The 23420-nt window shown below is 46.0% G+C and overlaps 1 protein-coding gene across 1 annotated transcript; it reads right to left on the reverse strand.

The window, feature by feature from the left end:
- Positions 1-2454: 2454 nt before the first annotated feature.
- Positions 2455-3453, reverse strand: LOC105727695 (ras-related protein Rab-18-like). The gene is made up of 3 exons (XM_064366787.1): positions 3262-3453; positions 2917-3025; positions 2455-2732 (listed from the first exon to the last, which is right to left on the reverse strand). The coding sequence occupies exons 1-3, from the start codon at positions 3451-3453 to the stop codon at positions 2599-2601; spliced, it is 435 nt and encodes a 144-aa protein (XP_064222857.1). The 3' UTR covers positions 2455-2598.
- Positions 3454-23420: the final 19967 nt, after the last annotated feature.

Raw genomic sequence — 23420 nt, forward strand, 5'->3', positions numbered from 1 at the left:
TCTATCAAACAAAATTCATTTTTGTTATATTCAAGTAATTCCTATGTATTCAAATTTAGACCAAATCAAGACAAAAATGCAATACACAGATTATTATATAGCTCAAGGAGCAAAAAACCCCAAACATAAAAGTCTTGTCAATACAGACTACATAAATACACAAATCTCAAGTTTTAATGTAACATGAGCAAGTCACAAGTATATGTGTTAGTGTTCTTTCTCCAAATTTCTAATAGTAAATATTTTATATTTAGTAAAACCATATAGAATGTATAAAACCTTCAACCACATGTAACATAGACTAAGAAGTGTAAAATCAAGCAGAATGTGAGGTTTTTATATGTGAAGATGTGCATTTCAGAAAGAACCCAACATGAAGTAAATCCATTAACAAACATATTGCAAAGGTGGTCACTCACTAAAATGCTTATCATTTGCAATTGTATACAGAGAACAAACTGCCCAGAAATTAAGTATTATAGTAACCAACCTTAAAGGACAAATAACTTATTTGGGGAGTTAAAATAGCGGAGATCAATGTAAATTAAATAACACATGAGTGAAAAAATATCCTATATACATAAAAAAAGAATAAAAGGGGTGTGGGTATAAAAATAAAAAAAAGAAAAAATATACAATATACAATATACAATAGCAAGAGGTGAGAAAACTGAATACTGTGAAAAAGACTTATTAGTCTGTACTAGTTGGTTTTGATAAACTGTTGGTTACTTGTTACAGTAAATTGTCAAGATTTTCACTGTGACAGCATTTTCCCTCACGCATCAGAATCTGGAAGCAATATGCCTTTTTTTCCCCTACCCCTCAAAACACAGAAATAGGTTTTTGAATATCAACTAGCCATTATGGAAGCCATAAGATACAGATATTCATCAACATTACACAAGCTACAATTGAGGTGCCTGGACAAACACTACCAACATTTATGAAAAAAAGATGTTGGTTTTAAAAGTGGTTAGTACTAGGAGTTAGAATAAACACACCATTCATGTCCTCTTGAAACCAAAATGGGCAAAAACTTTATTGTCATTCTGCCAAACACCATATAACTAAAAATTCTGCACAGAGTCATGAATCCAATGTACATATCACAGGATTAAAACTCCAATTAAGCAACTGAGCTAATCATTGAAGTAAATTAAAAATACCAAGTTTCTTTAACCTACCAATGCTGTTTAGAAACATCATCAGAACAAATAGAGATTTAGTTATAAATTGGCCTGGGCTACATTCTGCAATGAGAATTTTGCTTAATACTAAAAAGGAATCTCAGCCGGGCGTGGTGGCTCACGCCTGTAATGTCAGCACTTTGGGAGGCGAATGCGGGCGGATCACCTGAGGTCAGGAGTTCAAGACCAGCCTGGCCATCATGGTGAAACCCTGTCTTTATTAAAAAAAATTTTTAGCCGGGTGCGGTGGCTCAAGCCTGTAATCCCAGCACTTTGGGAGGCCGAGGCAGGTGGATCACGAGGTCAAGAGATCGAGACCATCCTGGTAAACATGGTGAAACCCCGTCTCTACTAAAAATACAAAAAATTAGCTGGGCGTGGTGGCGCATGCCTGTAATCCCAGCTACTCAGGAGACTGAGGCAGGAGAATTGCCTGAACCCAGGAGGTGGAGGTTGCGGTGAGCCGAGATCGCGCCATTGCACTCCAGCCTGGGTAACAAGAGCGAAACTCTGTCTCAAAAAAAAAAAAAATAATAATAATAATAAAAATAAAAAAAAATAAAAAAATAAATTTTAAATTGGGGCCGGGCGCAGTGGCTCACGCCTGTAATCCCAGCACTTTGGGAGGCCAAGGCAGGTGGATCACGAGGTCAAGAGATCGAGACCATCCTGGTCAACATGATGAAACCCCGTCTCTACTAAAAATACAAAAAATTAGCTGGTCATGGTGGTGCGTGCCTGTAATCCCAGCTACTCAGGAGGCAGAGGCAGGAGAATTGCCTGAACCCAGGAGGCAGAGGTTGCGGTGAGCCGAGATTGTGCCATTGCACTCCAGCCTGGGTAACAAGAGCGAAACTCTGTCTCCAAAAAATAAAAATAAAATAAAAAAAGTAATTAAAAAAAAAATATATATATATGTATATATAAACAATCTCAAACATCCTAGAAAATCTGTGGAATCATGCTCTTTATTATTCCTGAAAGAAAATTTGCCACATTTGATGATACCTCTATTCTTCCCTGTGGTTCTAGGAGTTCTACGTACCAAGTAATTCAGAAATTAACAGGAGTATTGAAGCAAAAAGGATACCAAAAGCAGACTGTATCAACATATACTAGATAGATGGGTTTTTTTAATTACGTGATAAATGTAAATCATAAAAATGAATGTACTTATAAAGGAACACCTATTTTGTGCTATATTAAAAACCGCAGACTGCAAACTGTGCATGTTTACCATAACGTTTTACCTGGGGCTGATGAGTGGGATTTCTTGCAAATATTTACTGCTATGATATAAAACAATTATGTGCAAACTGCAAGGTCCCTAAAATAGCAGTTAAAGAGTTTATATACAGAAAGATGTCACTATCTGATCAAATATGCAAGAGATGGAATTTCCCAGAGTTTATAACACAGAACAATAACCACCACAGGTTCCTCCTCCTTGGCTTTCTTCCCTGTGTGACAGTTTGACTCGTTTATTCTGGTTCTCACTCTCCCACAGTCCAGGGGTCTGAATGATCTTTTCAACGAGTTCTTTTTTTTTTTTTTTTTTTTTTTGAGGTGGAGTTTCGCTCTTGTTATCCAGGCTGGAGTGCAATGGCGCGATCTCGGCTCACTGCAACCTCCGCCTCCTGGGTTCAGGCAATTCTCCTGCCTCAGCCTCCTGAGTAGCTGGGATTACAGGCACACGCCACCATGCCCAGCTAATCAACAAGTTCTTCAAAGGCACGTTGTACACCATCACAGGTTTTTACACTTGCATCTATAAATAACATGGAATGCTTTTGTGCAAATTTCAGACCTTCATTTCTATTGACTTCCCGATTTTCCTTATCAATTTTATTTGATAAGGAAATGTTTACTATGTCATTTCTTGTACAGTATGCTTCCAATTCCAACTAGCATGTTTACTATGTCATTTTTTATACAGTATGCTTCCCAACTTATTTAACCAATTATCCAGTTTAACAAATGTGTCTCTTCTTGTGACATCATAAACTAATATAACACCCTGTGCACCTCTGTAATAGCTGGGAGTTAATGTTCTAAACCTCTATTGACCAGCAGTATCCCACATTGCAAGTTTAGCCTTATTTCCATCCTCGGAAGTTTTTTTCACCTTAAAGTCAACACTTATTGTTGCTGCAAGTTCTGGATCAAATGTATCATCTGTGAACCTCAAGAGCAGTTTGGACTTGCCCACCCCACTCTCACCAATGATGAGGATCTTCAGGGTGGTCAGCACATCCTCACCCATCTTGACCCCACTCCACTCTGAGCTCAGCTGGCTGCCTGGGTGTGCCTCTCAGTCTTTCAGCAGGGGGACTGTTTTAACTTTTTATAGAGATGAGGTCTCATTATATTGACCCCAGACTGGTCTCAAACTCCTGGTCTCAAGCAATCCTCCCATCCTGGCCTCGAAAAGTGCTGGGATTACAGGAGCGAGCCACTGCACCCATCTAGAATTCTCTTTTCATAAAAAATCTGGCCGGGCGGGGTGGCTCATGCCTATAATCCCAGCACTTTGGAAGGCTGAGGCAGGATGTTCATAAGGTCAGGATTTCAAGACCAGCCTGGCCAATATTATAAAACCCTCATCTCTGCTAAAAATTCAAAAATTAGCCTGGCATGGTGGCTCGTGCCTGTAGTCCCAGCTACCCAGGAGGCTGAGGCAGGAGAATCACTTCAACCTGGGAGGCAGAGGTTGCAGTGAGCCGAGATGGCGCCGCTGCACTCCAGCCTGGGCGACAGAGCAAGACTCCATCTCAAAAAAAAAAAACAAGTTTAGGCCGGGCACGGTAATCCCAGTACTTTGGGAGCCCTAGGCAGGTGCATCATGAGGTTAGGAGATTGAGACCATCCTGGCTAACACAGTGAAAACCTGTGTCTATTAAAAATACAAAAATTTAATCCAGCCGGGTGCTGTGGCTTACACCTGTAATCTCAGCACTTTGGGAGGCTGAGGCAGGTGGATCACGAGGTCAGGAGTTCGACACCAGCCTGACCAATATGGTGAAACCCTGTCTCAAAAAAAAATATATATATATTTATGGCACTTAGCTAATTGTTTGCTATATATCTTATATATTTTTTGTTCCTCAGTTCTTCCACTTCTGTCTTTTTTGTATTTAGTTGATTTTTTTGCAGTGAACAATTATATCTTCTGTTTTTGTATATACATATATATATTTTTTTTTTGAGGTGGAGTTTCGCTCTTGTTGCCGAGGCTGGAGTGCAATGGCGCGATCTCAGCTCACCACAGCCTCCGCCTCCCGGGTTCAAGCAATTCTCCTGCCTCAGCTTCCTGAGTAGCTGGGATTGCAAGCATGTGCCATCACACCCGGCTAACTTTGCACTTTTAGTAGAGACAGAGTTTCTCCATGTTGGTCAGGCTGGTCTCAAACTCCCAACCTCAGGTGATCCACCCACCTGGGCCTCCCAAAGTGCTGGGATTACAGGCTTGAGCCACCATGCCCAGCTGTTTTGGTTATTTTTTTAGTGAGTAACTCATGGATTACAATTAGCATCTTAAACTTATAACAGATTAGTTTGAATATCATCTAGTTTCAATAGTATACAAGCACTCTGCTCCTATACACTTCGGTCTCTCTCTCTTTATGTTAATATTGTCACAAGTTACATCTTGATAGGCCAAGGTCGGAGAATCACTTGGGCTCAGGAGTTTGAGATCAGCCTAGGGAGCATAGTCAGACTTTGTCTTTATAAAAAAATATTTTTAAAAATAGCCAAGTGTGGTGGTGCACACCTGTGGTTCCAGCTACTTGGGAAGCTGAAGTGGAAGGTTCGCTTGAGGCCAGGAGGTTGAGACTACAGTAAGCCGTGATTGTGGCACTACATTCCAGCCTGAGTGACAGAGTGAGACCTTGTCTGAAAAAAATAATGTTAATACATTTTTTGATTTTTTTTTTTTGAGACCGAGTCTCCATTTGTTGCCAGGCTGAAGTACAGTGGTGTGATCTTGGCTCACTGCAACCTTCGACTGCCTGGTTCAAGCGATTCTCCTGCCTCAGCCTCCCAAAAAGCTGGGATTACAGGCAAGCCCCTCTAAGCCCAACTAATTTTTGTATAGTAGAGACAGGGTTTCACCATATTGGCCACGATGGTCTCTATATCTTGCCCTTGTGATCTGCCCACCTCAGCCTCCCAAAGTGCTGGGATGACAGGCATGAGCCACTGCCTGGCCATTTTTTTTTTTTTTGGGAGATAGAGTTTTGCTCTTGTTGCTTAGGCTGGAGTGCAGTGGCGCGACCTCGGCTCACTGCAACCTCCACCTTCTGGGTTAAAGCAATTCTCCTGCCTCAGCCCTTCTTAGTAGCTGGGATCACAGGCATGCACTACCATGCCTGGCTAATTTTTGCATTATTAGTAGAGACGGAGTTTCACTATGTTCACCAGGCTGGTCTCTAACTCCTGACCTCAGGTGATTCACCTGCCTTAGCCTCTCAAAGTGCTAGGATTACAGGCCTGAGCCACTGCCTCCGGCACATTTTATGATTATTAACATAGGTTTATAATAATTGTCTTATGTGTTTGCCTTTTCTATTTTTTAGACAAAATCTTGCTCTGCTACACCGGCTATAATGCAGTTGTGCCATCATAGCTCACTGCAGCCTTGATCTCCTGGGCTCAAACAATTCTTCTGCCCAAGCCTCCCAAGAAGCTGAGACTACAGGCATATGCCACCACTGTCGGCTAACTTTTAATTTTTTTTTTTTGTAGAAACAGGGTCTCACTATGTTGCTCAGGCTGATTTCAAACTCCTGGGTTCAAGCAATCTTCCCAACTTGGCCTCCCACCACCCCTAGCACTGTCAAAATTTGTCCCAGCCATATTTCCCCTTTAAATCTACCTCCCAGGCTCAAGTAGCTGAGACTACAGGTCCTCAATAGTTGGGACTAGAGGCACACACAACACCAGGCCCAGCTAATTTATTTTATTGTAGATTCAAGGTCTCACTATATTGCCCAAGCTAGTCTTGAACTCCTGGTCTCAAGTGATCCTCCCATCTCTGCCTTCCAAAATGCTGATTATAGGAGCGAGCCACTACACTCAGCCTGTCCAGCTCTTCTTAACTTCTTTTGACTCTGGGCCTTTGGATAATCTAGTGAATCTCTCTTTTACATTTTTTATAGAATAGGTTTACTGGTATATTGTTTATCTTATTTTATTTTTTTAGACAGAGTCTTGCTCTGTCACCCAGGCTGGAGTGCAGTGACATGATCTCTACTCACTGCAACCTCCGCCTTCTGGGTTCAAGCAATTCTTATGCCTCAGTCTCCGAAGTAGCTGGGATTACAGAAATGTGCCACCACACCAGGTTAACTTTTGTATTTTTAGTGGAGACAGTGTTTCGCCACGTTGGCCAGGCTGGTTTTGAACTCCTGGCCTCAAGTGATCTGCCCGCCTTGTCTTCCTAAAGTGTTGGGATTATAGGCATGAGTCATTGCACATGGCCTATATTGTTTATTTTATTTTATTATTATTAATTTTTTTTGTTTTTGAGACGAAGTCTCTCGCTGGGCTGGAGAATCACTTGAACCCAGGAGGTGGAGGTTGCAGTGAGCCAAGATGGCGCCATTGCACTCCAGCCTGGAGGATCGCTTGAGCCCAGAAGGTCAAGGCTGCAGTGAGGTATGATCTCACCACTGCACTCCAGCCTGGGTGACAGAGTGAGACCCTGTATCAATAAAAAGCAAACAGGCTGGGCACGGTTGCTCACGCCTGTAGTCCCAGCACTCTGGGAGGCCAAGGTGGGTGGGAGGCTGAGGCAGGAGAATCACTTGAACCTGGGAGGTAGAGGTTGCGGTGAGCCCAGATTACACCATTGCACACCAGCCTGGGCAACAAGAGCAAAAATCCATCTCAAAAACAAACAAACAAACAAAGAAAAAAATAGTTTAAATTTTTCTCAGTTTTTTTTTTTTTTTTTTTTTAAAGATGAGGTTTCACTACGTTGGTCAGGCTGGTCTTGAACTCCCGACCTCAGGTGATCCACCTGCCTTGGCCTCCAAAGTGCTTGGATTACAGGTGTGAGCCACCATGCCCGTCCAATTTTCTCAGTTTTAATTTCTAATGCCATAAACATCTATAGATATAACTCATAATCATGGTCTCTCTTAGGCCTGGCAAGGTGGCTCACGACTGTAATCTAAGCACTTTCGGAGGCCCAATCAGGAGGATCACTTGCACCCAGAAGTTCAAGACCAGCCTTGGCAACATGGGGTGACCCCATCTCTACTTTACAAAAAAAAAAAAATTAGCTGGACATAGTGGTACATGCCTGTAATCCCAGCTACTCGGGAGGCTGAGGCAGGAGAGGATTGATTGAGCTGGAGAGGTTGAGTCTGCAGTGAGCCATGACTGTACTACTGCACTCCAGCCTGGGCAACAGAGCAAGACCCTGTCTTTTTTTTTTTTTTTTGTAGAGACGAGGTTTCACCATGTTGATCAGGCTGGTCTTGAACTCCTGACCTCAGGTGATCCACCTGCCTCGGCCTCCCAAAGTGCTGGGATTACAGGCTTGAGCCACCACGCCCAGCCTGACCCTGTCTTAAAATAACTAAATAAATAAAAGTCTTGACTGGGCACAGTGGCTCACGCCTGTAATCCCAGCATTTTGGGAGGCCAAGGCAGATGGATCACTTGAGGCCAGGAATTCAAGACCAGCCTGGCCAACAGAGAGAAATCCCCTCTCTACTAAAAATACAAAAAATTAGCTGGGTGTGGTAGCGTCTCCCTGTAAGTCCCAGCTATTCAGAAAGGCTGAGACATGAGAATCGCTTGAACCAGAGAGGTGGAGGCTGCAGTGTGCCATGATCATGCCACTAAACTCTAGCCTGGACAACATAGTGAGACCCTGTCTCAAAAAAAAAAAAAAAAAGGCTGGGAACAGAAAAGAAATAGGTTAAATTTATTTTAATAAGATAGTTCATTTGTATATAAAAGATGATCATTTCAACATAAAAATTAATGTTTAAGAGCCAGGTGCGTCGGCTCAGGCCTGTAATCCCAGCATTTTGGGAGGCCGAGGCGGGTAGATCATGAGGTCAGGAGATTGAGACCATCCTAGCCAACATGGTGAAATCCCCTCTCTACTAAAAATACAAAAATTATGAATCAAGGACCAAGATAATAATTAAAAAAAAGAAAAAGGACAAAAATTAGCTGGGCATGGTGTGCATGCTTGTAATCCCAGCTACTCGGGAGGTTGAGGCAAGAGAATTGCTTGAACCCAGCAGGCGGAGGTTGCAGTGAGCCAAGATTGAGCTGCTGCACTCCAGCCTGGTGACAGAGTGAGACTCCATCTCAAAAAAAAAAAAAAAAAAAAAAAAATTAATGTTTAAAATATTAGTTTAGGGGCCGGGCGTGGTGGCTCACGCCTATAATCCCAGCACTTTGGGAGGCCAAGGCGGGTGGATCACGAGGTCAAGAGATCGAGACCATCCTGGTCAACAAGGTGAAACCCCGTCTCTACTAAAAAATACAAAAATTAGCTGGGTATGGTGGTGCACGCCTGTAGTCCCAGCTACTCGGGAGGCTCAGGCAGGAGAATTGCTTGAACCCAGGAGGCGGAGGTTGCGGTGAACCGAGATCGCGCCATTGCACTCCAGCCTGGGTAACAAGAACGAAACTCCGTCTCAAAAAAATAAATAAATAAAAATAAAAAAATAAAAAATAAATAAAATAATAGTTTAGGCCGGGTGCGGTGGCTCATGCCTGTAATCTTAGCACTTTGGGAGGCTGAGGTGGGTGGATCACCTGAGGTCAGGAGTTCAAGTCCCCCCTGGCCAACATGGTGAAACCCCATCTTTAAAAAAAAAAGAAAAAAAATATTGGTTTAGACTTTTTTCCACACTAAATCTTTGACATTGGTGTATATTTTACACTTAGAGTACATCTCAATTTGTACTAACCACATCTGTTTTTTTGTTTGTTTTTTTGAGACGGAGTCTAGCTCTGTTGCCCAGGCTGTAGTGCAGTGGCATGATCTCCACTCACTGCAATCTCTGCCTCCAGGTTCAAGAGATTCTCCTGCCTCAACCTCTCGAGTAGCTGAGATTACAGGGGTGTGCCACCATGCCTGGCTAATTTTTTGTATTTTTTTAGTAGAGATGGGGTTTCACTGAGCTTGCCAGGCTGGTCTTGAACTCCTGACCTCGTGATCCACCTGCCTCTGCCTCCCAAAGTGTTGGGATTACAGGTGTGAGCCACTGCACCCGCTGACTAGCCATATTTCAAGTGCTCAGTAGCTGGTAACTATCATATTTGACAACACATCTCTAAAATGCATACCTTGTAAAAGTGGGACTTTGCCTTTTTTTTTTTTTTTTTTAACCTATCTCTGATCTTTTATCATGTGAAACTGTTTTGAGCCCTAACTTTGTCTTAATCATGGCCAAATTCTCAGCGCCTAGAGTAGGCCCTGGCACATAGGTGTTTAGTTGATGTTTATGTAATTAGTGAATGCATGGGTTTCCATTCTTTGGCACCATTTCCAGCGTCCAGTCCCCGTCTCAGGTCTCAGAACAGTCTCTAAACCCGGCAACCCTCAGATATAATCGAGCCAGTTAGCGCCACCTGCTGGAGGATGGAGCGTCACCTGCCTCTGAGAATCAAGCTCCTCTATCCAAAGCTGGTGGGGCCTGGAATAATATTCCTTACCTTGGCCTTGGATCCCCAACTTTCCAAAGGTTTTTCCCAGCTCTTATGTCCTAATATTACCAAGGCAACAAAAAACAACAGGTTCCCTTTTGCATAGTCCACACCTGAATTCTGTGGCTGAAAGAGTGTTTTGCAAACCCATTCATTCTCTGCCCATTTTGCAAGCCCATTCATTCTCTCATTCTCTGCTCAGCCCTTTTCTTTTCTTTCTTTTTTTTTTTTTGAGACAGAGTTTCACTCTTGTCGCCCAGGCTGGAGTGCAGTGCTGCGATCTCGGCTCACCGCAACCTCCGCCTCCTGGGTTCAAGTGATTCTCCTGCCTCAGCCTCTCAAGTAGCTGGCATTACAGGTATGCACCACCATGCCCAGCTAATTTTGTATTTTTAGTAGACACTGGGTTTCTCCATGTTGGTCAGGCTGGTCGCCAACTCCAAACCTCAGGTGATCCACCCACCTTGGCTTCCCAAAATGCTGGGATTACAGGTGTGAGCTACCGTGCCTAGCCACTCCCCTCCCTCCTTCCCTCCCTGCCTCCCTTCCTTCCTTCCTCTTTTCCCTCCCTCCCTCCCTCCTACTTTTCTTTCCTCTTTTCTTTTTTTTATTTTTATTTTTTAAAGACGGGGTTTCACCATGTTGGTCAGGCTGGTCTTGAACTCCCGACCTCAGGTGATCCACCTGCTTTTGCCTCCAAAGTGCTTGAATTACAGGTGTGAGCCACCACACCCAGCGTTTCCTCCTTTCTTCTCTCTTTCTTTCCAGAGATCCATAAAGGCTGCCCACAGCCATCAAGGTAAGAACTCCTGCCCTCAGAGTAAGTATGTATAAATGAGCCAGGCACAGAGGTTCACACTTGTAATCCCAGCATTTTGGTAGGCCAAGGCGGGCAGATCACCTAAGGTCTGAAGTTGGAGACCAGCCTGGCCCACATGGTGAAACTATGTCTCTACTAAAATACAAAAATTAGGCAGGTGTGGTGGCGCACGCCTATAGTCCTAGCTACTTGTGAGGCTGAAACAGGAGAATCACTTGAACCCAGGAGGAGGAGGTTCCAGTGAGTCAAGATTGTACCACTGCACTCTAGCCTGGATGACAGAGCCAGACTCCAACTAAAAAAAAAACAAAACTTGTAGTAAATAAATGGCACCTAAGTCCAATGGTATAGGGGATGCCCAGTGGCAATCAAGTTTCTGATCCAAGTGGAGAAAACTTCTAGCAATGTTAAAGGAATAAAGTGGGATGATGATAGCAACGATAATCACTGCTAGCATTTATTTACTATTTACTATGTACCAAGAGCTTCCCGATTTGTGTGTGTTCTCACTTCAACTCACTCCCCTTCAAGGTAGAAATCATAATCATTCCCATGTCACAAACTGAGTGGTGGTCAGGCACAGTGGCTCACATCTATAATCCCAGCATTTTGGGAGGCTGAGGCAGGTGGATCACCTGAGGTGAGGAGTTCAAGACCACCCTGGCCAACATCGTGAAACCCCGTCTCTTCTAAAAATACAAAAAATATCTGGGCAAGGTGGTGGGAGCCTGTAATCCCAGTTTCTCGGAAGGCTGAGGCAGGAGAATTGCTTGAACCCAGGAGGCAGAGGTTTCAGTCAGCCGAGATAGGGTCATTGCACTCCAGCCTGGGCAACAGAGCAAGACTCTGTCTCAAAAACAAACAAACAAACAAAACTGAGTAGAAAGGTAAGAAAACTGAATGGAAAGATTGAATAACTTGCTCAAAGCCATATAGCTGATGAGTGATCATAGAATCCTTCTGCCAGGCCGGGCGTGGTGGCTCACGCCTGTAATCTCAGCACTTTGGGAGGCCGAGGCAGGCGGATCACCTGAGGTCAGGAGTTCAAGACCAGGCTGTCCAACATGGTGAAACCCTGTCTTTAAAAAAAAAAAAAAAAAGAATTACCAGGCGCAGTGGCTCATGCCTGTAATCCCAGCACTTTGGGAGGCTGAGGCGGGTGGATCACGAGGTCAAGAGATCGAGACCATCCTGGTCAACACGGTGAAACCCCATCTCTACTAAAAATACAAAAATTAGCTGGGCATGGTGGCTCGTGCCTGTAATCCCAGCTACTCAGGAGGCTGACGCAGAATTGCCTGAACCCAGGAGGTGGAGGTTGCGGTGAGCCGAGATCGCGCCATTGCACTCCAGCCCCGGGTAACAAGAGCAAAACTCTGTCTCAAAACAAACAAACAAAAAAAGAATTAAAAAAAAAAAGAATCCTTCTGCCAAATTGTAAATCTAGTTTTAGCTTTATGATTTTGCTTATTTAACAAATATTTTACTGGATGCAGTGGCTCATACCTGTAATCTCAGCACTTTGGGAGGCTGAGGTGGGAGGATTGTTGAGCCCAGGAGTTTGAGGCCAGCCTGGGCAATATGTAGTGAGACTCTATCTCAAAAAAAAAAAAAATTAAATTTAGGTCGGGCACGGTGGCTTACACCTGTAATCCCAACACTTTGGGAGGCCAAGACAGGCAGATCACTTGAGGCCAGGAGCTTGAGAACAGTCTAGCCAACATTGTGAAACCCTGTCTCTCCTAAAAATATAAAAATTAGCAGGGCGTGATGGCCTGTAGTCCCAGCTACTCTGGAGGTTAAGGCAGGAGAATCGCTTGAACCCAGGAAGCAGAGGCTGCAGTGAACCAAGATCACACCACAGCACTCCAACCTGGCCAACAGAGCAATACTCTGTCTCAAAAAAAATATATATATATGGATATATATATATATATATATACACACAAATTAAATAATAAAAAACTATTTACTGAGCACTTTTCTCACAGAAATGTACAACAAAGTTTCTGCTCTCAAAGAGGTTTTTTTGTTTTGTTCTTTGTTTTTGAGATGGAGTCTCACTCTGTCCCCCAGGCTGGAGTGCAGTATAATCCCAGCATTTTGGTAGGCCGAGGTGGCTGGATCACCTGAGGTCAGGAGTTTGAGACCAGCCTGGCCAACATGGTGAAACCTCATCTCTACTGAAAACGCACACACAAAATTAGCTGGGCATCATGGCAGGTGCCTGTAATCCCAGCTACTCAGGAGGCTGAGGCAGGAGAATCAGTTGCACCTGGGAGGTAGAGGTTGTAGTGAGCCGAGATTGCACCATTGGACTCCAGCCTGGGCCACAGAGTGAGACTCTGTCTCAATAAAATAAAATAAATGAGTACTTTGGGAGGCTGAGGTGGGAAGATTACTTGAACACAGGAGTTTAAGACTACAGTAGGCCATGATTGCACCACTGTACTCCAGCCTGGGTGACAAAGCAAGATGTGTCCGCCCCCCAACCAAAAAAAAAAAAGCCAGGCACAGTGGCTCACATCTGTAATCTCAGTCCTTTGGGAGGCCCAGGTGGGCGGACTACCTGAAGTCAGGAGTTCAAGACCAGCCTGGCCAATGTGGCGAAACTCCATTTCTACTAAAAATACAAAGAATTAGCTGGATGTGGTGGCTTGTGCCTGTAATCCCAGCTAGTAGGGAGTCTGTAAGAATTAGATGAGATATGCACATTAAAAGAAAAAGACAAAAATTATAAAAAAGAAAAAAAGAAAAAAGAAAAAATAATAGTAGGGAGTCTGAGGCAGGAGAGTCGCTTGAAACCAGGAGGCAGAGGTTGCAGTGAGCTGAGATCATGCCACTGCATTGCAGCATTGCAGTCTGGACAACAGACCAAGACTCTGTCTCAAAAAAAAAAAAATACATATATATATGTATACACACACACACATATACAAACACACATACACACACACACATATGTAAATGTGGTGAGTGATTGATACTGCCAATAAATAAAAAGAAAAACAGAAGGGTTGGTGATGATGAGTGTGTTTGTGGATGAGAGCTCAGAGCCTCAAAAGCCTCCAGAGGTCCAAAAGCTGGCAGCCAGACTCATCTGGACGGGTAGAAGGTAAGGAAGCAATGTCAAGGGTCTGGGCAGGTCTAATGTGCATGGACAGCTCTGCACTCACAAGTGCAGGACTAGCTTCTCGCCTGGATTTGAAGCTACCCCTTCCTCTTCATTCTTTCTTCTTCTTCTTCTTCTTCTACTTCTTCTTCTTCTACTTCTTCTTCTTCTCTTCTTCTTCTTCTTATTTTCTTCTTCTTCTTTTTACAGAGTCTTGCTCTGTCGCCCAGGCTGGAGTGTAATGGCTTGATCTCAGCTCACTGCAACCTTTGCCTCCCAGGTTCAAGTAATTCTCCTGCCTCGGCCTCCCTGCCTCAGCTATAGGCATGTGCCTATAGTTCTAGCTGCGTGGGAGGGTAAGGATTGCATAAGCCTGGGAAGTTGAGGCTAGACTGAGACCTGATCGAGCCACTGCCCTCCAGCCTAGGTGACAGAGTGAGACCCTGTCTCAAAAATAAATACATACATACATACATAAGAAACTCAGTCTCTGTCACCCAGGCTGGAGTACAGTGGCATGTTCATAGCTCACAGCAGCCTCAACCTCTTGGGCTCAAAGGAACCTCTCAGCTCAGCCTCTTGAGTAGCTGGGACTACAGATGCATGCCACCATGCCTGGCTAACTTTTTTTTCTTTTTCTTAGAGATAAGGTCTTGCTATGCTGCCCGAGCTAGTCCTGAACTCCTGGCTTCAAGCAAAGCAATTCTCCCACCTAGATCTCCCCAAGCACTGGAATTACTGGCACAAGGCACAACACCCAGCCAGAAGCTGCCATTTCTTTTCCCCTGTCTCCTTTAGGATGATTTGAAGTAGCTCTAAGCAGGTGGCAGAGGAGGTGAGTCTCTCAAGGTTTTCCTAGCCCAACCCCTTGGGCTCTAGAGGGCAGTACAAGTCAAAATGGCCAGGGGCAGGCCCAGGGCTCACAGCCAGTTTGGGCAGAACCAGACCGGAATTTCTCTGACCTTAAGCACACTGCAGGGGCTCCTAGGCTGAAGTCCCTGCAAGTAAGTACTGCAGAACTTTCAGAGACTCTTTTAAATCACAGCAAAATGGTGTGTGTAAAGGGTGTGTTTCTGAAAAAATTGTCTATAGCTTTTTCAGATAATGGAGATAAAGAAGGTTGGAGCCTGCCATAAGGTATGAGATCCATGGCATCCCCTTCCCAGGCTTGGTCTCGAGACAGGCCCCACACCATCTTCCTAAATGTAGTTTGGCAGCCCGTGATCTCCCTGGGGCATGCCATGGAGTACTCAGCTGCCCCCATCCAGGACTCTGTGTGTCCAATCAGGGGGAGGGCAGGAAACAAGATTTTCTCCGGTCCTTGGGGGCTGCTGGAAGAGCCGGCAGCTTGGAGCAGCTTCCTGCAGCTGCTGGGAACAGGGAGCCAAGGAATGCTTGTCCTTCCCTGGATTTTCTGGGACCCACGTCCTGCTGCTGAAGTCACTGGGCTCCCCCCCAGGTCCCACCATAGGCCTCTCTGTGGGCACATTTTATTCCATTATGAAAGGAATCAGGAATGAGATGACCTTAGTATGAGGCAATGTAAGGCCCAGCCGGAGGTTGCCCAGCTGTCTCTCTTGCCAGTTTCCCTATCTTGTTCCCTGTGTTCCCTCTGCTTGACCCCTACTCCAGATTATTCTGCTCAGTCAGGCAAGTCCCAGCAAAGTCTAGTATGCCTGGTCAAGGCCTGCTGGGGCAATCACCTCTGCCCCATTCTTGTCCATCTGGCCAGGCTTGGACATGTCCTGCTACTGCTGAACTCTTCCTGGGAGTTCACCAAGCCAGCAGGAAATTCAGCTGCTCTCCTCACCCAAGACTCCACTGAAGTGACTCCTCCTCCATGTGGCCTTCTCAGACCAGGTCCTCACACCTCCTTGTTTCCTGGATGCAGCTTTTGCTGCCCAAGAGCAGAAACACATGCTTCTCAGCTGCCCTGGCTGTGACTTCTATTTCTCTGCTTTTGGCCTTCTTGAATGTCTAGGAATGGAGTAGGTGCTCAGTAAAGGGCTTTTTTTGTTTTTTTGAAACAGACTCTCACTCTGTTGCCCAGGCTGGAGTGCAATGGCGTAATCTTGGCTCACTGTAACCTCTGCCACCCAGGTTCAAGTGATTCTCCTGCCTCAGCCTACCAAGTAGTTGGGATTACAGGCACTCACCACGGCTCCCGGCTAAAGTAAAGGGCTTTATAATTTGATTTGGCTACTTCCCTGCTCTCCTCCCAATTCCTTACCCTAATTACAAATAATGCCGGGCACAGTGGCTCACGCCTGTAATCCCAGCACTTTGGGAGGCCAAGGCGGGTGGATTGCCTGAGTTCAGGAGTTTGAGACCAGCCTGGGCAACACGGTGAAACCCTGTCTCTACTAAAATACAAAAAATTAGCTGGGCATGGTGGTGGGTGCCTATAATCTCATCTACTCAGGAGGCTGAGACAGGAGAATCACTTCAACCTGGGAGGTGGAGGTTGCAGTGAGCCGAGATTGCGCCACTGCACTCCAAGCTTGGGCAATAGAGCGAGACTCCATTTCAAAAACAACAACAAAATTACTTAAGTGGGCTTAGATTAAACCCCAGAACTGCAGAAGATCCTATAATCAGGCCACCCTGAGAATACCTTTGTTCAACCACTGGCCCCTAGGTCTTTTTGCTGCCTTTTTAAGGGGGTGAACAAACCTGGAGGCCTCTGCCTTTTCTTCCTTACTAAGGTTACCCTGCAGCCTCTTCTCTCTGTCTCTGGATCCTGACTACTCTCACAATTCAACAGTGTCAAGACTCCACCAAAGTAAGTTCATGGCCATGTGCCAAAGGTGGGAGAGGGACATAAACCTAGCCTTATTCCTCCTGGACTGGCCTGGAAGCCCCTTAGGTGACTCCAAGGCCTTTGTGTCCTGGGCCCCAGGGTTGGATAGGTCCTGGTAGCTACAGTTTTGATGAAATTGTATCCATTCATTGACTCATTCAGCAAGCTCTTGGCCATTTACTGGCTACATGACCTTTGGTAAGTAATTTAACCTTTGGGCCTCAGCTTTCTCATCTGTAATGTGAGGCCAATAATAACTGCGACAGAGGGTTGTTGGAAGACATGGTGAGATACTGTGTGCCCACAGTATAGGACAGAGCTCAGTGATGGTAACTGTTATTATCAAGGGCAATCTTTGCCTTCTAGAAGCTTGAGGTTTCCTAGACAATGGGGAGTCATGTAGCGGGGAGACCCCATAAGTGTATAGGCAGGAGCCAGAGGCCTCAGCCTATTTCCATATAAATAATGAAGAAGAAAGTAACTAGAAATAAAACCATAGTAGTTATTAGTTATTCCTATGTGATCTTAGTTATTCATAGGTGATCCTAATTCTTTTACTAATACCTCTCAGGTTGGAAGTGTGAACCTGGGGCAACATTGTGAAATGAATGACCCTAAGGCAAGATGCTTTAAGCCCTCTGTCACGCCCCTGTAAGGGCTGCTGGAGGGCGCCTCAGCTGTGCAGCGGCCCCAGAGCTGGGAAAGCGCCTGCTATTTAGCCAGCTAGGGAAGGAGACACCCAAGATGGCTGAGACCTCTCCTTCCTCGGGGGAGTTAGGAGAAAACTTTGCTTCTCTAAGCTCTTGTGGTAGGCCTGACGCTGTCAGGTAGGCCTGCAGACATCCGGGGGCTTGTCTCTATGTGACGTTGTGCTTCAGTGCTCACATTTCATGTCCCCTCTCATGTTCCGCTTTTGCACCTGGTTCCTTTTTTCTTAGAAGAGATAATCAGTAAAAGTAAAGTAAATCTTTTTTTTTTTTTTTTTTTTTTTGGAGACGGAGTTTTGCTCTTGTTACCCAGGCTGGAGTGCAATGGCACGATCTCGGCTCACCGCAACCTCCACCTCCTGGGTTCAGGCAATTCTCCTGCCTCAGCCTCCTGAGTAGCTGGGATTACAGGCATGTGCCACCATGCCCAGCTAATTTTTTTTTTGTATTATTTTTAGTAGAGATGGGGTTTCACCATGTTGACCAGGATGGTCTCGATCTCTTGATCTCGTGATCCACCCGCCTCGGCCTCCCAAAGTGCTGGGATTACAGGCGTGAGCCACTGCGCCTGGTGTAATGTAAATCTTAATGTCTGTTCTTTCTTGACCAGTATGGAAAAAGTACTGACGCATTATGCTCCTTCCCTCATCTCGGCTACTAGAAATTCCCGAGCCCTACCTGTATGACATGTGATGTACTTGACCCTATCACTGCCATGCCCTATCTACCCTGCCCCCAGTCACCAACCACCAGTGCCATGCCCTACCTACCCTGCCCCCAGTCACTGACCACCAGTGCCATGCCCTACCTACCCTGCCCCCAGCTTTGTGCTCAATAAAAGTCAGAATGTGCGGACACTCGGGGCCACTACTGGACTCCACGCTTTGGTTGGCAGTGGACCCCTGGGCCCAAACTTTCTTTTCTCTGTCTCTGTGTCTTGTGTTGTTTATTTCTACAATTTCTCGTCTCCACACCAGTAGAAAGGGCTCCCAAAGACCCTGTAGAGCTGGACGCTACAGAGTCAGATGTCAGGAAGTCTTGGGTGTGTTGTTCTTGAGTGGAATGGGCAAAATTTGGATAGGTGGAAGAAGAAGAACCCTCACAAGTGAGAGTATCCATAGGGGGTCAAGGAGAGAGGAGGAGACTGGTAAGTTTTTTTGTTTTTGTTTTTGTTTTTTGAGACAGAGTTTCGCTCTTGTTACCCAGGCTGGAGTGCAATGGCGCGATCTCGGCTCACCGCAACCTCCGCCTCCTGGGTTCAGGCAATTCTCCTGCCTCAGCCTCCTGAGTAGCTGGGATTACAGGCACGTGCCACCATGCCTAGCTAATTTTTTGTATTTTTAGTAGAGACGGGGTTTCACCATGTTGACCAGGATGGTCTTGATCTCTTGACCTTGTGATCCACCCGCCTCAGCCTCCCAAAGTGCTGGGATTACAGGCGTGAGCCACCGCGCCCGGCAGACTGGTAAGTCTTGACCAACCCAGGACAAGTCCCTGTTACCCAGGGTGGGATGAGGGTGGGGCTTAATTTATTCTGCAGGTAGCTAAACCTCCCTGAACGTACTTGAAGGTGTGCAAGCTTGTGGAGTTTGGGTTCAAAAATGCCAATAGGACTCCCTGGAAGGTCTCTCCAGGAGGCTACAGACTCCTGGAGTCCCTAGAACAGACTAAGAGATCCAAGAGGCCTATTTTTTCTTCTTCTTTCTTTTTCCAAGACGAAATTTCGCTCTTCTTGCCCAGGCTGGAGTGCAATGGGGTGATCTTGGCTCATTGCAACCTCTGCCTCACAGGTTCAAGCAATTCTCCTGCCTCAGCCTCCTGAGTAGCTGGGATTACAGGCACGTGCCACCATGCCCGGCTCATTTTTTGTATTTTTAGTAGAGATGAGGTTTCACAATGTTGACCAGGCTGGTCTTGAACTCCTGACCTCTGGTGATCCACCCACTTCAGCCTCCCAAAGTGCTAGGATTACAGGCATGAGCCACTGCACCCAACAAGAGTCCTAATTTTCTTTTTTTCTTTTTTTTGAGACTGAGTTTCACTCTTTTTGCCCAGGCTGGAGTACAATGGCACGATCTCAGCTCACTACAACCTCTGCCTCCCAGGTTCAAGTGATTCTCCTGCCTCAACCTCCTGAGTAGATGGGATTACAGGCATGTGCCACCATGCCAGGCTAATTTTGTACTTTTAGTAGAGACAGGGTTTCTCCATGTTGGTCAGGCTGGTCTCGAACTCCTGACTTCAGATGATCCGCCCACCTTGGCCTCCCAAAATGCTGGGATTACAAGCATGAGCCACCACACCCAGCCAAGAGTCCTAATTTTCTTTTTTTGAGATAGGGTCTCACTCCGTCGACCAGGCTGGAGTGCAGTGGTACAATCTTGGCTCATTGCAACCTCTGCCTCTTAGGTTCAATCGATTCTCCTGCTTCAGCCTCCTGAGTAGCTGGGACTACAGGCTCCTACCACCATGCCTGGCTAATTTTTGTGTTTTTAGTAGAGACAGAGTTTTACCTTGTTGGTCAGGTTGGTCTCGAATCTCTGACCTCAGGTGATCCATCCACCTCAGCCTCCCAAAGTGCTGGGATTACAGGCATGAGCCACTGTGCCAGGCCTAGAGGCCTAATTTTCAATCAAAAGTGTATTCATGGCTGGACATTGTTGCTCATGCCTGTAATCCCAGCAGTTTGGGTGGCTGAGGTGGGCAGATTGCTTGAGCCCAGGAGTTCGAGACCAACCTGGGTAACATGGCAAAACCCCATCTCTACAAAAAATTAGAAAATTAGCTGTGTGTGGTGGTGCGTGCCTATAGTCCTAGCTACCTTAGAGGCCGTTAGGCAGGAGGGTCACTGGAGCATGTGGAGGTTGAGGCTACAGTGAGCCAGGATCTCAACACTACACCCCAGACTGAGTGACAGAGTAAGACGCTATTTCACACACACACACACACACACACACACACACACACACACACACAGAGTTTATGCACTCATTGTGTTAAATAAAATTATGGGGCTGGGTGCAGTGCAGTGGTTCATGCCTGTAATCCCAGCACAGGCGGCTGAGGCGGGCAGATCACGAGGTCAAGAGTTTGAGACCAGCCTGGCCAACAGGGTGAAACCCCCGTCTCTACTAATAATACAAAAATTAGCCGGGGGTGGTGGTGCGCGCCTGCAATCCCTGTTACTCGGGAGGCTGAGGCAAGAGAATCTCTTGAACCCGGAAGGCAGAGGTTGCAGTGGGCCGAGATCGCACCATTGCACTCCAGCCTAGGCAACAGAGTAGGACTCCATCTTGAAAAAAAAAAATTGGGCTGGGCATGTTGGCTCACGCCTGTAATTCAAGCACTTTGGAGGCCAAGGCGGGTGGATCACCTGAGGTCGGGAGTTCAAGACCAGCCTGACCAACATGGTGAAACCCTGTCTTTAAAAAAAAAAAAAAAAAAAAAAAGCTGGGTGCGGTGGCTCACGCTGTAATCCTAGCACTTGGGAGGCTGAGGTGGGTGGATCACCTGAGGTCAGGAGTTCAAGACCAGCCTGGCCATCATGGTGAAACCCCATCTTAAAAAAAAAAAGAAAAAAACATTATGGAAGGCCATTGTTTTGAACTAAGTGCCTGCACTAGGCCTCAACAGATAAGACCAAACCAAAATGGAGTCAATGATGTTAAATGCCATGTAATTAAGCTGAAACTTTAAGGAAGCAGATATATCCCAAAACAGATGAGTTTTTTTTTCTTTTGTTTTTTCAACACGGGGTTTCACCATGTTGGTCAGGTTGGTCTTGAACTCCCGATCTCAGGTGATCCGCCCGCCTTGGCCTCCAAAGTGCTTGGATTACAGGCGTGAGCCACTAGGCCCGGCCAGATGAGTGTTTTTTTTCTAAAAACAGGAAATTCTAATCTACCTGTATTAGTGTAATTAGGACGCTCCCTCTGCTTTAATCCTAAAGTAATCCGATGTTAACCAATTTTTTTTCTATTCTATTTCCTTGTTCTCACCTTATAAACTTTCCCTACTTTTCTGCTCCTGCCCAGTGGGAGCCCCACTCTGTTTTATAGAATGGAGGTTGTCCCAAATATATATATATATTTTAAATAGAGACAAGTTCTTGCCATATTGGCCAGGCCGGTTTCAAACTCCTAGGCTCAAGCAATTCTTCTGCCTCAGCTTCCCAAAGTGCTGGAATTACAGGCATTAGCCACCATACCTGGCCTGTCCCAATCCTTGAGTGGCAAATAAAAACCAATTCGATCAGTAACTAAATTTGTTGTAATTTTGACTTCTGTCTACAGCCATACCACCCTGAACGTGCTTGATCTCATCTGTTGTAATTTTGACTTTGGACAATTCCAATTTTATCGGGTATCTTCTAAGTGCCAGGCACTGTCTCCGGTGCTAGGGGTTCCCAGGATGGGGAAACAAAACAGACAGACACACACTCTCTGGTATGTCCTAGTGATAACCTTGTGGGTGTGGTGGATCACACCTGTAATCCCAGCACTTTGGGAGGCTGAGGCGGGTGGATCATGAGGTCAGGAATTTGAGACCAGCCTGACCAAAACGATGAAACCTCGTCTCTATTAAAAATACACACACACACAAATTAGCTGGGCGTGATGGCACAAGGCTGTAATCCCAGCTATTCAGGAGGCGCAGGCAGGAAAATTGCTTGAACCTGGGAGGCAGAGGTTGCAGTGAGCCATGATTGCACCACTGCACTCCAGCCTGGCAACAGAGTGAGACTCCGTCTCAAAAAAAGAAAAAAGAAAGAAAAAAAAATTACACATAATCTCACACATAATTATATAGTGGGCTAAGTGGGGGTCTAGTGCATGGAAACTCTGCCCATTCCAGAAGCTGAGACAGAATGAGCAAGACTGAGGTAGGTCAAGTGGGTAAAGAAAGCTACAGATGGGTCAGGTGAGGTGGTTCATGCCTATAATCCCAGCACTTTAGGAGACTGAGGTGAGAGGCTTGCTTGAGCCCTGGGAGGTCAAAGCTGCAGTGAGTGGTGATTGCACCACTGCAATCCAGCCGGGGTAACAGAGGGAGGAGACCCTGTGTCGTAAAAAAAAAAAAAACAACGACAGTTATGGGTCAAGGGTTAGCATGTGGGAAGCCTTGAGGGAGCCAGCAGATGCCTGACATGTTTATAGAAACTTAAAGAGGCACCACGTGGCTGGAGTTATGTGCAAAGAAAAGCTGGAGGAAAGAGGTTGGGGTAGGTATTGAAAGAAGTGGAAGTAGAGAGGTATGGGGAGAAGTGGAGGGTGAAGAAGCAGGAGGAGGTAAGTAAAGTGGAGGGGATAGGACCAGGAGGCTGGTCTCGGGGGAAGTGAGGGATTTTTATCCTCCAGCAGCTGGAAGTTGGGAAGAACACTGAGCAGGGCAGGATCACAGGTAGATTTGGGTTTGAAAGTTAGCTCTGGTTGCTGCCACAGTGGACTGGATAAGCAGTGTGCTGCACACAGATTCTCCAGCTGAGGACAGGGCCCTGTAGCCCCTCCTTTCTGCACACCACTGTTCTTCGGAGGGAGAAGGTATTCAGACAACCAAGGCCCAAGAAGAAAAGAGGGGAGTGCAGGGTAGAGGCTGGCACCTCAGGCAGATAGGAGGCAGGGAGACCTTGGCCCTTGAGGAGCCTGAGAACAGCAGCAGCTGTTGCTGCTGGCAAGGCAAGCGGGTAGGCAACCCATGTCTGTGGTGGCCAGTGGGTGCCAGGGTCTCCAGGATTTGAGGCCAAGGACATCTGAAAGGGTGGGCAGCAGAGCCATCAAGACAAGGGAAGAGGAGGTCCTGGCAGGTCAGCCAGGGACAGTGTCCCACCCTGATCCAGTTGTCTGGGAACAGCTGCAGGAAGAGGGAGGGAGGAGGCCTGGCAGCAGCAGGTGAGGAAGCTCTCTAGTTGCATGGGCATGGGAAAGGAGAGCTGGTGCGAGTGGGAGGGAGTTAAGGGAGGGGACCCAGGAAACAGGGATAGAAGCATGTCCATACCAAACAGACTGCCTGGTTCTCATGAATACAAATGCTGCTGGAATTCTTCAGGGAAAGAATGTATGGGTGGGCGATTGGAGTAGGGAGGGAACCAAGTGCTCTCCTCTTCCTTCCAGAG

Source organism: Aotus nancymaae, unplaced genomic scaffold (assembly GCF_030222135.1).
Source record: "Aotus nancymaae isolate 86718 unplaced genomic scaffold, 86718_ANA_hifiasm-v0.15.2.pri h1tg000067l, whole genome shotgun sequence".
Lineage (NCBI taxonomy): Eukaryota > Metazoa > Chordata > Mammalia > Primates > Aotidae > Aotus > Aotus nancymaae.